The sequence below is a fragment of the Urocitellus parryii genome, chromosome 3 (assembly GCF_045843805.1).
Source record: "Urocitellus parryii isolate mUroPar1 chromosome 3, mUroPar1.hap1, whole genome shotgun sequence".
NCBI lineage: Eukaryota > Metazoa > Chordata > Mammalia > Rodentia > Sciuridae > Urocitellus > Urocitellus parryii.
Genome location: NC_135533.1, coordinates 90,995,445 through 91,012,107, shown reverse-complemented (window position 1 = coordinate 91,012,107; position 16,663 = coordinate 90,995,445). Strand labels below are relative to the sequence as shown.

Sequence of the window (16,663 nt, the reverse complement as noted above, 5' to 3'; positions counted from 1 at the left end):
CTGCTGGAGCAGCACACACGTGTGCTGGAGAACGTCTGAAAGTGAGAATCTCAGGATTACAGAAATCTGCCTCACTGAAAAGGAAAAGGGCCAGAGAATACTTAGGGAATAAAAATGAACAGTGAATTCTCAGATTTTTTTTTCCAGCAGACCCAGTGAAAAGAGCTGCAGTCCAATGTGTCCAGATGTCCAGTCACACTCTACTGGAAATTTTGGCCAATAGTTAGGGAGAGAGAGAAAGAAGCAGCTTAAACAGACTATCCTCAAACTTGCCTTATTTGAATGAGCCTAAGTCAGAGGAAGGGGAGAAAAACACCAGTGTCTCCTTGTGTCTCCTGAAGGCAAATCATGAGCTCTCATTTTTGTTTTGGTTTGTTTCCCACATATTGGTTTGGTTTGTCTATATACAAACACATAGGTATAGGGGAAATGAAGATCAGAAATGTAGAAACCCAAATATTAAAAGTGCATTTATTTTTCTCCTAGGTAATGGAATGATGTTGGGACATCTTTTCCTCTTTTATGTTTATGTATATTTAGATTATTATTTACATTTACATTCCATTGTTTACAATGACGATGTATCCTTTTGGAATAAGAATATTCACTTTAAAAAGTTAAAACTCATGGATGAAGCTGTATCACTTTGATGTTCTATACTTTAATAAGACTGCTGCCTCCAGAATATAGTTCCAATGCTTTTCTCTCAACTGTATCAGGTACATTTGTCTCTTCCATGGATGTGTGTCTTCCAATGAAATGCCTTTCCTCTGAGAGCAGTGATTGTTCTCAAATCATCCATCAAAAAAATTAGGGAGAAATTATAAAACCCTTTGTTATAAAGACTAAGAGAAACTGAGCAGACTGTAGCCACCCCTCCCCCAACACACACACACACAAAAGAGAAACAGAAAAGCCTGAGGAAGGGGAAAAAAATAGCATTCATTTTTCAGCCACCAGAAAATAATCACCATTTACAATTTTGTGTGTGTGTGTGTGTGTTAACATATTTAAGTAAATCCTGTACATAATATTTTATTTCCTATTTTTCACTTAACATGTCATTAGATTTCCAGTCATTAAATGTGTTTTGCTTTGGAAACACAGATGGGAACTTCCACCCTCAGTCCATTACTCCTGCAAAGAGGACTGTGTCCTCAGCCCCTGGTATCATGCCACTACATACATCAGTCCACCTCCAGAGTGTTCTTCTAACCATGAGGAAGCCTATGAAATAAACAAGACTTTAAACTTTCCTCAGCACACACTGCAGAAAGACAGGGAACTGGGCCCCAGAAGACTAGGTCACTGTGCTGGGCAGGACTCCTAGAAACCCCAGAAGGACAAGAGTCATTGCGATGCCAAGTCTGGGTTAGAAAGCAAGGAAGTCTGGGACCAGGGACACTGCCTGTGACATGGACCTTTCTTCTCCTTGCTGAGCTTTCCCCTGAATGGTGATGGAAAAAGTAGAAAGAGGCTGGACCTGAAGTTCTCCATGCAGGAGCTCTGGCCCTTCTTTGGGGTGTCACCAACAGCTGTTGGCCCACAAGGTGCTGAAGTTCCAACAGATGCTCCATTAGGTGGCACCTGGATGCCGATAAGACTTATATTCTTAGATTCGTAAATCTAGAACTTCATTTAAATTTTTGCAGGGAGGGTACTGGGGATTGGACTCAGAGGCATTTGACCACTGAGTCACATTCCCAGCTCTACTTTGTATTTTACTTAGAGACAGAGTCTGACTGATTTGCTAAGCACCTCTCTTTGGCTGAGGCTGACTTTGAACTCACCATCCTCCTGTCTTAGCCTCCTGAGCTGCTGGGATTATAGGTGTGCACCACCGGCCAACCGCCCCCCACCCCCGCAGCTTCATCTAATTTTACTGTGTGTTTGGGGGCTGGGGACAGGGAAAGGAATGGTAGTTCTCTTTCCACCCATCCATAATCTGCCAGAAATAGTAACTGGTCTGCATATGAAATGCTGATTCTTCAAAAAGTCACATAGGTATTTCATTTAGTATATAAATTTGTTTTCACATATTTCCATAACCCCATATACTCACCAACTCTAAACAAAAGAGCAAACAAAGGAAACAATCCCTAACCTCAAAGGTCTAAATTAAAATAAATCCAGATTCAAAGCCTGAAGTGCCAGCACCTCCCCCAGTGGAGCCCAGTGCTTCCTACCTCTCACCTCAGCCCAGTGGGCCTGTGCCCTCCCAGCACTTCCTCACAGTTCACACAAACACAAGTCCTTCGGCCCTCAGCTCCAACACCAGATCCCCCATAGCCACATCCCTGATGCCTCAGTCAAGGTCATCGCCTTCCTCTAAATTCCCAAAGCAAAACTGATCGATAGCTGAGATATTCTGGGATGGTTAATTTCTAATAGTGTATTTGAAGTTATACTATGTTTTTTTTCATTTGGGAGTCCAAAATAAAGTCACCAAACCCAGCATCTGCCTATGATAGATCACTTTCCACTCTTGCTTATATTTATAATGTATTCCTAACTCCTCAGTCAGACCTTGAACTCCTTCCATGTAAATTTTGTATATACTTCCACATAGGAGGATATATATTTGTTTATATATAAAATAAAAATGCCTGTGGTACTACATATCAGGTCTCAATAAATGTCTGTTGAATTAATGCATTAATTCATAATTAATTTTAGTGAAAAAATAAATCGCCTACACTGAATTTATTAAAATACACACACGTAAGGTGACCAACAGAAATTTGCTTAATCAATTAATTGAATACTTTATGAATGCTTTCAGAACAAAGAGATTATTAGAAAAACATATGAAAATTGGGAAATATTATGCAAAGCTACATCTGGTGCCGAGAGAGTGTACTAAGAAATTCAAATCCATGAATTCAAATACATGGGCAGCAATATCATTCCCCTCTCTGTAAATGTGACTTTTTTTTCCTGATGAACAGAGAAAACCTACCTCACTAAAATGTATTGTAAGAATCAAAAAGCAGGAAGATAAATTATTTCTAATTTGTAAAATGGCAAGTGTGATAGGCAGAGTAATGGTTCCCCAAAGATATCCACATCCTAATGCCCAGAACCGATGGATGTATAATGTAAATGGCAAGACAAAATGAAGTCTAAAGATGGAATCAAGGCTGCCCATTAGCTGACCTTTATCAGGGAGCTTATCCTGGATGATCTGAGAGGGATGAAAGCAATCACAAGGATCCATAGAGAAAGAGGAAGGCAGGAACATAAGTGTCACAGTGATACAGTATAAAACCTATTCCACGCTAGCTTTGATGATGGAGGATGGGGCCAGGAGCCAAAGAAAATGGGAAGCCTATACAAATTGGAAAAAGAAGGAACACAGTCCTGCCAAACGCCTTGTTTTAACTTTTTGAGACTCTTTCTGACTTCTGACCTCTAGAACATGTAAGATAATAACTGTGTGTTGTTTCAGCCATCAAGTTTGTGTTAATTTTTTACAGAAGCCACTGGGGACCTTAGCAATAGCTATGGCATCTAGTGTAAAGCAATGGGTCTATGCCAGGTACCATGCCGGGGCGCTTTCTGCATTTTCAGTACCTCCTTTCATCCTCTCTATATCTCTGCACACTATATATTATTACCTTAATTTCTCAGTCATGAGTTTAGGAAGGGTGCTTTATGGCCCATTATCACTCAGCCAACCCAGTCTCTCTGGCCCAAGACTGGTACCTTCCCCACTGTGACTTGATGCTTCCACACAATCTATGCCCCAGCATCCTCTGCAGTTGTTGTTGTTAACAAGTTGGAAGTCCCAGAGCTCTTTGAGAATCTGAAGAAATGTTTAGACATTCATTCCACCAAATGCACATGAGTGTATCCCCTCAAGTGAAGAGATTTATAGACACTCTGTCCCAAGGCTGATCTGTGACCCCTGAGGAGTCCATGATTTTCAAATTAAGAATATGTATCTAGCAGTTAATTATAAACTATTATACAGTGCTCCTATCTCTTCTTTCCAACTATAAACCCTAAGGTCAGGGCGAGTTTCAGCCTTTTATCCGTGAGCTCCAAGAGCACCTTCTAGAATGCTAAAATCTCAGCAAGTATTAATATAAACTTGTTATGGAAGATGTATTTTTCCACCCTCATCATCCAAGTTCTGACCTTAAATTCTCCTTTTATCCCCAGTACTGGGGATAGAACCCAGGGGAGCTTCATCACTGAACTACGTCCCCAGTCCCCTTTTCATTTTTTGAGACTGGCTAGCTTCAAATTTGTGATCCTTCGGCCTCAGCCTCCTGAGTTACTGGGGATTGCAGGTATATGCCACCATGCTTAGCTTAAAATTTCTTTCTCTTTGCACCAGAACTTTGTATTTATCAATTAAGAAAGCTGTGTAACTGAGCTAGAGTTGGATTTCACATCTCTAAATTAAACTGGCTTACAGAATTAAATCCCCCCTTGAGCACTGCCAACATTGAGTTTATTGTTTTAAAGATAGTCTTTTGTTTGAATCCTGGTCTTGCCATGTACTGACTGTTAAATCATGTACCGACTCCCTGCATACCTCAGTTTGTTCATGGATAACATGTATTCAAGGACAATCACCTTGCAGGTAGAAGCCCATTATTAGTTTTATTATGAAAAATATATTTTAAGTGTTATGCAAATCCAGCAAATAGATATCTATGGCTGGGTAAGGTAAGGTTGAATAAGACTATAATAGACACATTGAAGATGTAATGTGAGTTGAACTAGTCTATAAAGATATATTAAGTATCAATTAGGAGCTAAAATGAAGTTAGCCTTCTAAACCAAAAGAAGAATGTAAGTCACAGACATAGAAAGGAAGAGAGTTTGTACAAGAGCAAGAGGAGACCAGTCTGACCAGAGTTGGGAGTTGTAGACCTTTAGTGTATGTCAGGTACTCATGCTGTCTAAATAAGTTGGCCTGAGATTTATGGCCAGCCTGAGAAGTTTAAATATATTCCAAAGAACCACCATTTCTTAACGTGTTTCCTATGAAACATCAATCCTGCCTGTTGCACTGCCAAAATAAGTATAAATTTTAAAAGCTCTGCAGCTCAAATTAGTTTGGGAGGCACTTTCTACTCCATCACCCTCCTAAAAGTTTATCATGCCCACTGGCATGGAAAGGGCCCTGAGGATTCTGCAGCAAGGACCCATATTTAAGTTTACTTGACCCAGCATTTCCCTAATGTATTTAATCATAGGACCTTGTTTTGAAAATATTACTCAAAACTATCCCTCAGCTCTAGTGTTTTATAAAACAAACGTTGGGAAAACTGCAACAGAAAAGGAAGATGGAGGAGGCTCTTGTGAAAGCCAAGTTTGGGTTCTGACAGTGGGATGCGAAAAGAGCTGAAGGAGAATAGACGGCAATAGGATGAGGGTCTGGCTGTCGTGGGAATGAGAAAGAAATTATTTATTAGGAAAACAACAGAAAGAGACAATCAGCTAGACTTGATGACTGATTACCAACATGGGAAAGAAATGCCAGAAGTATGAGAAATAACATTAAGGCTCAAAACCTGTGCAGCTGGGATCGTGTGGATGCCAGAATTCAGTCAATAAATAGGGGTTGGAAACAGCCATTAACCCCTCCATCCAAATTTCCAACTCAGACTTTGGTGACTCAAAGGTAGCAACTGTAATAAAATTCAAATGCAGTACTTTTCTAGAAGAACATGTTCCTCCAAAAGATTAGAAGTTGAGATCTACCATATTAGCATCTTATGAAGAAGAGATAAATGTTAAGGACCTCTAAGTTTGGATAAATTTGAAACCCAGAATGAGGAAAGAACTGTGGAAGAGGGACTGTGAAGGTGGAGCTTTTCATTTACACAAGATGAGATGAATGAAGAAGAGATCTGTGTACTAACGTGAGATCTGAAGGGTAGAGCAGAGGAGGGGAACAGTGATTGAGGGCAGAGGGTCCTAACAGAGAAAGGGACAGTGGTAGGAGAAAGAAGGAAAGCATGCATAAATACGAATTTCATAGCAAAGAGAAATAGTGCAGCCAATGAGTCAGGTCTCCATACTCTCAGCATAGGGGAGAACATACGATTTGTAACCCCAGAGACTGAAGTGACTTCATAAATGCAGATGTTTTTAAAGGTAAGCAAATACAACAGCTTTCAAAGAGAAGTCTCCACTCCTGAATATAAAGAAGGAAATTGGAAAAATCCAATGTATATTTTGAAGCAAACCTCCCAAATGAGTAAAAATACAGTTAAGAGAGAACACAGAATAGAACACTGAGAAGTCTGAGTTTTGGCATCTCAAAGAAGGAGTTAGCTGAACTCATGCTTTTAATTTATCTGACTTTCCTATCCTTCATTTGTTAAAGTTGAGATTGCACAGCTATGAGAAGGCCATGAGATTCAAATGAGATCAAATGGAAAAACCCGCACAAAGTTTAGATATGTAGCAGATGCTAAATAAATACTAACTACTGGTGAGGCTACCCTTGCTACAATTATTGCTGTCATTGTTGTTGGATGATGATGAAGACAATGATGATGATGGTAATAGTCATTGTTAACTATATGGTTTGGATATGAGGTGTCTCCCAAATGCTCCTGTGTTAATGCTGGAATATTTGGAGGTGGAATGATTGGATTATGATAGCTGCAAATCTAATTAGTTCATCCTAGTTTGAATGGACTAAATAGAAGGTAACTAAGCTAGAGGCGGAGGGTGACATGGCTGAGGAGGTGGATCACTGGGGATGTGCCCTAGAAGGGTTCATCTTCTGAACCCCTTCTCATCTGCTCTCTCTGCTTCCTGGCTGCCATGAGCAGGGCAGGTTTCCACTACCACATCCTTCTGCCATGATGTTCTGCTTCACCTCAGGCCCAAAGCCACAGAGTTGGCCCACCACAGACTAAACCTCTGAAACTGTGAGCCCAAAATAAACTTTTCCTTCTCTAAATTGTTCTTGTTGGGGTTTTTGTTCACTGCACTGATATGGTAACACTCTAACAGAATATTAACATATTGAGTATTTACCCAGTACTAACTCCTACTAGTACCAGAAAACTACCTATAATTTTACAAGGTGCTAAAACTCTGTAAATGGTATTATCTAGTACACCCTGAAGAAAGTGACACTAGGTGGTGGGTAAAAGATGATCCACTGAAGTTCTGAGTCTCCTCCCTCAACTCTGTCCCCATTTACAGCAAGAAAATCTGAAGGGAAAGTATCCTTAAGAGCAGTACATCGCCATATAACACAGAAAACAAACTGATTTCCTTATACTCCCCAGTGTTGTTTCACCCAGTGTGGGATCTCCTGGTCGCTGCGTGTGGCACGGTCGGGTTTCATTTGCCACCTCTGTCTGCCACTGGCCTCAGGAGAAGTATCAAACCCCAACTCCAGATGCACAAGCAGAAACTTCAGTGGCCACTTAGCTTAACACCTCCTTGGCAGGGCTAAAGTCAACACCACAAATTCTTATTCTACAAGCATCTTGAGCTCTGGTTTCAAATTTCCTTGCTTTCCTGAGTTAAGGACAGACTCTCGGGGTTAAGGGACCTGGAGTTGCTTACAGACTCTGAGGCCAGAAACCTTGCTCAAACACAGAATCACTAATTTGCAGAACCTCTTGTCAGTGGAGATTTCTCATAAAACAGGCCCCAAGGTCATTGTTTAATTATGCTTTTTTTCCAGGGGAATAAATGAAATTGTTGTTCTATTCCCCCTCCTACATCTACCCTATTTAATTGAGGATACCTGCAGGCATCCCAGGGGCTTAAGTAAGACCTGCCAAAACTAGCTGGGACCCGTTCCACCTCTGCCATGGGTGCAGGCAGCAGGCATGGGGTCCTTGCCAGTGAGCTCACACAGATGCACCAAGTTGCGCACAGCTGGAAACTAACCCTTGGGGGGTTTAAAAAGTCACCTGGCAACTGTGAGACTCCTTGCACCCTGAGTTGCTGAAATTTGATATTTCCTGTTACTTGTGGGACGTGCAGTTGAGGTTATTTCATTAAATGCACATCTGGGCTCAGCATACCCTACCAGCTTCAGTGTTATGTAATCTGTGAACTTTGGTTTTAGGTAGCTCTAAGTACAGCTGAAGCAATCTCAGAGACCTGGGGTGGCCATCCACTTCTGGGCTGCCTTTGGTTGCCCCTGGTTTTATAAATGATTAAGAGATTAAATTCTCTCATATAATCAAAATACCTCTCTCTCTCTCTCTCTCTCTCTCTCTCTCTCTCTCTCTCTCCACACACACACACACACACACACACACACACACACACACACAACTCTCTTATCAGTGAAAACTTTCACACTAAGTGTTATTTCCAAGTCTGAAAACCTACATTCTGCCAACAAAGAACTTATCAGATTCAGATCCCTGTGGGGTGGTTAGGTCAAGATTCCACAATAAAAGAACATTTCCATAAACCAAAAGCTACACTCACACAACAAAAGTGGCCCTCCTGGCACCTAATTCATGGTCACGTGACACTCAGTCGAGGCAAAGCCAAGTCGCTTCAGGCAATAGCCTCATACCTTGGCAGAGACCATACTTGCCGAAAGCTTTATAAAGTTTGTTTAGCTCACTTCACATATTTTATTTTAAATAAATCATCCAAACTAAATTTAATTCTTTTCTGTTGGAAAGGGAGAAAGAGAGTAGGCCCCAAGTTATTAAAAGACAGAGATGCTTTTCATACTTTCTTCAGGTCTGATTTTAAGAGGATTTTTTTTCCCCCAATGTTGAGAAAATCCTCATTGACCCTCCAGAACAACCCTAAAAAGACTGTCCTATTATGGAGACTACCACAGTTTTGTGCCCCTCTTATTGGGCCCTACCCACAGAATTGCAAATTAACATCATCACTGACTACTGCAGAGAGGGGCCTATTGAAATGTGTTTCCATTTACTTCAAGTTTCCTCTTTGCTACTCCTTTCAGAGATCTGACAAGGCTTCCAAACACTCCCAAGACTAAGAAGAACCCAGGCAGAAATCAATTCTGTGAGAGTTTAGAAACACAGTGCAATGCCACCTCTACTAGAAATGATGGAGCCTTCATTTAACCACTAAAGATTATCAAAAAAAATGTTAGAGTATTTGAGCTCTGTAACCAATCTATTTCAGTTTTGTGTGTATGTATAGATTGTTGCCTCCTCTCAAAAAAAAAGATTAAAGAAATGCAGAGGCATATTTACTAATAATTCAAAACACTTAAAAGTGGATAAATACAATGAAGTCAGAAGTAAGCTTATTATTCAAAAACTGCATGTCATTAGGTGGGCCACACATTTGTTTCTAACTTCCTAGCCATGAAAGCAAAGACAACCACTTTTAATCAATCAAGTTTTAATTATTTATCATAGGGCTAGGGAATTAAAATACAAAAACATACAAATAACTCAGAGGCTTTTGTTCTTTCTTTTTTGTTAATGTTGTTTTGGTTTGGTTTGGGTTTGGGTACTGAGGATTGAAATCAGGGGCATTTAACCACTGAGCCATATCCCTAGCCCCTTTTTAAAATTTTTATTTTATTTTATTTTTTTAGTTTCTAAGACAGAGTCTCACTAAGTTGCTTAAGGCCTTGCTAAGCTGCCTAGGTTGGCCTGGAACTTGTGATCCTCCTTCTTTAACCTCCCAACTCACTGAGATTAGAGGTATGAGCCACTGCACCTGGCTGGTCTTTCAATTTTTACATCAGAAAAAGGGTACTTTACTCTCCTGCTGTATCTAATCAACAAACAAAGAGTAAATCATTGCCACTAACCTCAGGGGGATTTATTTTTCATTCACCCACACCCTTTCCACTGTTTGGAGTGTCTGCTGTTCTCAACCAGGGCAATTTTGTCCCAAGAACACAGTTTGAATTGTCACAAACTTGGGGAGGTGGTTACTACTAGCATGCTGTTGGTAGAGTTCAGAAATGTGACTGTTCAAAAGAATTGTCTGTCCAAACTGCCAGTAAGACTGAGATTGAAATCCTGGAGAAGAGTGTGTGTGTGTGTGTGTGTGTGTGTGTGTGTGTGTGTGTGTGTACATGCACTTGCAAGAGAGAATTTGTGTTTTAATAAAATATAAATCATTATCCTGGTTATAGAAAACTTTGGCCTTAATTTATAGTTTCAGCTTCGGTTTCTCTACTGTAGAAATCCATATCTCAGAAGAGATTTCATAATTGACAGAGGAGGAAAAATATTAGTCCTCAGGTTTGTTCCGGATCCTAAGTATAATGATAGAGGAATTTCAAAGTAGGAGGTCTTTAACCCATACATAAAGGACAGCAGACTAAGTCTACCTGAATATGTTAGGAAAAGTTGGGCATTGCTTAAAAAACTGGAAGCCATCCCATCTCTTAACTGAATCTGCACAAATGAGCCTCGCCAAATAGAATGTGTTTTACAGCAATGATGGAAGAAGTGCTGGAGTTCAAGTGAGAGTAAACAGATGGAAAGATCACCAAAGGAAATTGAGAAATAGCCATCTGATGATATAATTTAGATTTGGACAGAGAACTGCATGCCTGGGCTCTTCCAGCTCTGGCCTGCTAGATGCAGGTGCAGCCAGTGGCCTCCCAGTGCCCCTCCAGCTGGGTGGCTTTCTCCCTTGCCAGTTGCCTCTCTTAGTGATGGAAGGTATGGGCTCATTTACATGTGTCATGCCACACACGATGTAATAGGACAGGTCACAGACTCAGTTCTATTTGATCAGGCCCATGTTTCTATTCTTCTTCTTTTCTTTTTTTCTAAGTCACCAGTCTTCTAGATATGGAAAGGCCAGCTCATAATGGAGAGAATAATAATGAAACTTAGCTTTGCTCTCAACTATCTCAATAGTCAGTGATCCTTGCAACAGAAAGTCAGGAAATTTAAGATTTGGGCTATTTCCATAGGAGGTCACCATGTGTTCTTGTGAAGCTGATAAGCAGTGATCTTGCCTAGCAGCCACATAATGGCAAGTAGAAAGTGACTGTGCTCAGGCACATTGAAAGGGTGAATTAGAAAATATTAGGAGTCCTGATGAGATCTTTCTGCTTCAATTAGGAGACAGTTTATAGGGAAATGCAAACCCAACTTTGGGCCTGAATACAGAGGAAATCTTCATCAACATAGGCTTAAGACTGCTCATCCAGAAAGAATTAAACTAAAGGCAGCCTGTGAGCCATGTGTTAGCAGTTTTTTTTTTCCTTGGGGGGGGGGGAGGTGATTAAATCTAATAGTTTATACACATGCTTTTAAATCAACTGATGTGTTAATCAAAGTGAATTATTCTTCCTGCATTAATTTCTGAACTCTAAAAGTCATATTTCATTGTCCTCCTTAGAGTTATTTTATGTACTTCATTATCTTCAAAGGGAGGCTCTTTTATTAAATCTATAATTTATTTTGTGTTAATTCAACCAGCACTTTTATCCAGCACATAATTGTTTTATAGCTATTTCTAAAAATAGTAATATACATAGTAGATATATAATAAATAACAATTATATATAATATTAATGTATGCATATATATATATATATATAAAGACTCTGCCTATCTATTGTCCAAAGGCACTAGCCAATCAAAAAAAAAATTTACTCTTAGCAATGTAAACACTGATATTTAGATAAATGGAAGAAACAAACTGGTTCCCATGTGAAAACTGGTTTCAACTGCCATGAACGTTCACTTCTCTAAGTCTAACTGGCTCATTAAATACTTTCTAATAGATTTTTTGGCTTTGTTAATCTTGCTTATCATATATCAGAACTAATTTGACAAGGCATTGCTAATCCCCCTCTTTCAATGAAATACTTCCAAAAGCTATCTCAAAATCACATGAATTTGAGGAGGACTAAAATGGCAATTTGCTAATAGATGTAGGCATATATCTACATGTGGGGCCAACATGACACCTGTTGCTATGCTCTGTCCCTGTGATCAGTAGTGCTGTCTCCAGCAGCTTTCGGAATAGGCCATGTTTAGATAGAACCTTCAAGAACTCAGTTAAATATAACAACTGCAAACCCATTGTCAGCCTGATGACCTCTTGTAATCTCTTTGCCAACAGCAACTGTGTGTGCAGCCAGGTGAAATGGTGAAGAGGTGGGGGTAAGGGTGAGGGAAGAGCAAGTGCAGCTGTTTGGTTTTATACTGAGAGAAGGAAAATCCTTCCTAGATTATGTATGTTTGGTTTTACTGGATATCATTATCTTAGCCGCTGTGACTGCAAATGCTATTAGCAGTTAAAATGTGCATTAAGTTATCTGGTGTTTTTTAAAACCTCATCAGATAATTTATCTTCTTGATTTCTCATAGCAACAAATTCTGATGGAAATATCCACATTTGTCTCAATTGTGCTTCTGTGAGAGTATTACAATTAATTTAAAGTGTCTGTAGGGAGAGAGGATAATCCCATCCTCTACCTACAGAATTAAAATGTGCAGAAAACTCACACCACTATTTTTCTTGTTGTATCATAAAACGTCAAACAAATATTAATAGCATATTTTCAAAAAGATGAACTTACTTTCAGTGCAAATAGGACAGCATCCTTTTCTGTTGAGAATTTTACCCTAATCAGGAAAAAAACAAACAAAAGGTCAGTGCTAAGAAACAGGGTCTGCTGAGGACAAATCTCTTTTTTAAATCTAATACCAGATAAACCAAAGAAATCAGTCCAAGCTGTATTTGAACTCGATACCCAGATGGTGATGATGCTGGTGAAAATGAAGTTTCAAGTATCAAATTTTAAGACCCGGCAAAATCATTCAGGAAGCCTTCCTGTTTTTATCCTCCAAGAAATATGAGACCTGAAGGACTCACTGGTGTGATTTTTCTCACATGGAGGCAAGATGGAGACAGTCTGGGCTCAACATTTACACTGATATCCAAATTAACTCCTCTGGGGACCAAGTACATACACATCAAAATGAGAATTGTCTGTCAATCCATCAGACCATCCATGGCCTTCTGTCTTCACTTAGTAGAGGAGCCCAAACAATAACTAATCCAAGCTTACAACTCATTGGTCCTATGGATACCGGTGCGCCACTGATCAAATTCAGTCAGATTTCTTCTTTCCAACTTAAGTCATTGTTATGCAAAGTCAATGAAGCTGAGAGTTCTGAAATGCTGAGTAACTTTCCATTATCTTTCTGGAAATATAGTGCAATATTCTACATTGCCTGTCTTTTCATTTTTTTAATGCATGACATTTAAAGGAGGAAATATATCAGAGAATGGCATTGCCTTATCTCTGACTCAGTAGTTAATCACAGAGAAAAAGAAATACAGAAGAGATTGACATTTAGAGAGAATTTGCGATATAACCAACACCATACTAGATATTTTATTTATGTTACCTAACATCAAGTTAGTTATAAGGATTTAAGGAGATAATACCTGTAACACACTGTTTGATGAATATTAGAGATCTTTATAATCATTATTATTAAGATGTACAAGAATCTTGTGAACTGTTTCTCTTTTCATAGATGAAAAAAATTGATGTTATGAAACACAGTGGTAGAATACAAAACTAAGCCTAATTTTGGTAACCCTAAAGCTCATATTCTTTCCATTGCAGATATTTACCCTCTGTAGTTCTCAATATTTATGAAAATTTAACATTTATCAGGTATTTGCTGTATACTGGACTGGGTGCTATCCATTCCTCATACTTTATTTCATTTAAATTTCAGGAAACCACTCCAAATGCAAATGACTTTATCCCCTGTTCACAGGGAACCAAGGAAATAGAGGCTACACAAAGGCTGCCCAAGGTGCGTCACATAGACACAAAGCTCATACCCTACTCATTCACTACTGGCCATTTGCATCAAGAGTAGCTTTAGGTATTTTAAAGATAAATTACATTTATTTTTTAAAAAATTTATTAAATTTATTAAAGAACCAGAACTAGGTCTCACTCATTTTTGTTTTTTACATTAACTAGACCTAAAATGGTACATTAAAGGCTATGATTACTTTGAATGAAACTTCAAATTCAGCCCCATTCTACCATCCCATCAGTTGGAGGCATCACAACAAATTCTCGCTGTCCAAAGTTGTGTTATCCATCACCATTTGGCATGGAGTTCTCCTTTAATTTTTCATGACCAAAAGCAATTGAAGACAAAGCCAAATGAGGTCAGCCCAGGCTCACAGAATGGTGTCCCCAAGATGGAGTCAGGTGCTGGATCCCAATGGAGAAGAGCTGTTTAAAGTCAAGTTCCTCACCAAATGTGACTTGACTCTCAACAGCTACATCTTTGCAGGACCTGCCACCTCCCTTCTTCAGAAAATGCAAGTAGCAGTGGTCATGTCATTAAATCAGTGGAAAATAAGTCAAGTAAAGCTACGAAATCAGAAAGCCTGGACTATATGGAATGAGCTATGAAACTGGACACACTGTAGCCTCATCTTTGAGAAGGGTCTAGTTGCCACCTCAGAGGAGTGGTCTTGGGAGTTAAATGAGACTATTCCTGTGACTACAGAATAGGTCTCAATACATATCACTGGTGCTGAGTATCGTGACCCTCCAACTGAAACCTTGCAGCCTTTGATACTCCTTTGCCCTTGCGGAGTTGCCAGCAAGGGCAGACAAGGAATTCAACCATAAAATCCTTCTTCAACAAGATACACGTAATACTGGAAAAAGACATGTGTGGCAGCCAAGAAGGATGGAGCAGGCAATACAGAAGCTTTCTTTTTTTTTTTTTTTTAATTTCCCCAGGCGACATAGAGGAAAAGTAGGTTTTTAAAAGGATCTCCATGGTAGATATAAGCTCTCTTCTGAAGACCTCGAGCTGGCTTCTGAGAAGGGAAATTGTGAACCAGAGGACCCGCTGGAAAGATGCCCAGGAGCAGAAAGGGGGTCCCTGGGGTGGGAGCCTGGTCAGGAGCACAAATGAGGACATGGAGGGGGTGGGGCTGGAGAAAGGGTTTCACTTGGAGGATTGAATGTGCCCAACCCTGAATGTGGTCCACAAAGAAGGAACGCTAAAGAGACATTGGTGACATAAAGAGCATTGACCTCCCTGCTGCAAGAGGACAATGAAAACCATCAACCCTGACACAAGTGGCAGAACTCAAGTGAAGCTGGAAAACTCCACTGCGGCCTGCTGAGGCGAGTTACTTGAGCCACCAGCTTGGCATCGCATACTGTTTTTGTCTTGTACAATAAGGAAGCCCATTATTACTAACATGTGCTGCAAGAGTTCATTAGCAATGAGGGTTCCCCAAGGACTGGCATAAATGATGTGATCCCATTTTTCCTAATGAATATTTATAAGCAGACCATGTTCAAGTCTACTTATTGTATCTCTCTTTCTCTCTCTCCTTTTTTTTTTTCTTTTATGGGAGGTTTTCAATTTTATGTCTAAGGCTTTTTAAAGCAAGACTAATTAGGTTTTTTTTTTTTCCTTTTTCTCTCCCTCCTTCATTCAGTTGTGCAATGGCAACAGCTGTTGTTTTTTTGTGCCTCATTTGGCACTCAAGTAAAAACAGCAACTTTTTGTTTATAATAATAACAGATGTGAATAAAATTAAAAGTTGTCTATAACAGAGAAGAGAGGACATGGCCTGAATATATGGATATGTTTTTTTTTTTTTTCATTCCCTGGAAGGTATTGAATAGGTTTGACATTTTCCCAAATGCATAAAACCCTGAAAGGTTTTAAGTAGCTGAGGTGAATTTAATGAAGCTCATGCTTTAGAAGATAATGGTTGCTTTATTCAACACACTGGACTATGGGTTTTTGAAAAGAGATATTTCCATAAGGATGCTATTCCATCTGGGGCTAGGATGGGGGTTAGGGTTAGAGAGAGAAAACCTCAGCAAAGGGGCCTGGGCTGCTGCTAGACAGGAGAAGCCCTTTGGGGAATGATTAATAAAAAAAAATTTTTAAAAACTCATATTCCTTTGGCTATGAGCAGAAAGCTGTGATTTGAGAAGGGAGAGAAGGAAAGAAAAGGCAAAGATGGTTATGATGTTAAACAAAAAACCCAGCAAAAGAAAACAAGGGGACAAATTCAACCAGAGTAGAAGTTGTTTTCATAAAGAACTGGGAGAAGACACTAAGAAGTAGGAGAGCCCAGGTAAGAGCCAGACAAGTGGCATTTTCATGTAAGGCTAGACTATGAGTGGAAACTGCAAAAAAGGAGGCTTTATAAGTAGCATCTGAATGTTGGGGAACGTGAACACTTTGGGAGATCAGAGTCTGTGTTCAGAAGATGGCATGAGATCGTGCCACACACGGGGCAATTCCCAAGACACTAAGGTAAAGAGAAAGCCAACCTGCATTCCAAACATACCTGTGGGCAGCTGCTGATGGGAATGCACTGCTTCTTGCGGCACTCGGTCTTGCCTTTCACACAAGCACAGATGGTGCAGTTGACAGAGGACCACATCTCTCCATCCTGCACAACAGAGCACAGCATTCTGTTATCAGCTGAAGGCTGCAGGAGCTAAGCCAATGGGATGAGATTTCTCCAAGCAGGAATGCATGTCTTTGTCTTACCCTGAGTCAGGAATGCCATCCCTGGACTAAGTGACTCTGTGGTATCTGTCTATTTTTAAACAATTTAAGATGAAGATTAGGGTCAAAATACATGTCATGCATGACTAAAAAGGACAAATTAAAAAAACAAAAAAAAGTTAAAAAATAAAAAAGATAAAGATTAGGGGGATTTCAGG

At 39.7% G+C, this 16,663-nt stretch overlaps 1 protein-coding gene across 1 annotated transcript in view; it reads right to left on the bottom strand.

Moving 5' to 3' along the window:
* Positions 1-16,663, bottom strand: part of LOC113181967 (BMP-binding endothelial regulator protein) — a 107,955-nt gene that overhangs the window by 73,739 nt on the left and 17,553 nt on the right. Inside the window, exons 5-6 of the mRNA XM_077796438.1 lie at positions 16,282-16,386; positions 12,494-12,539 (exon numbers count right to left, since the gene is read on the bottom strand). Coding sequence (XP_077652564.1) covers positions 12,494-12,539; positions 16,282-16,386 — 151 coding nt within the window. The remainder of the gene's footprint in view (positions 1-12,493; positions 12,540-16,281; positions 16,387-16,663) is intronic.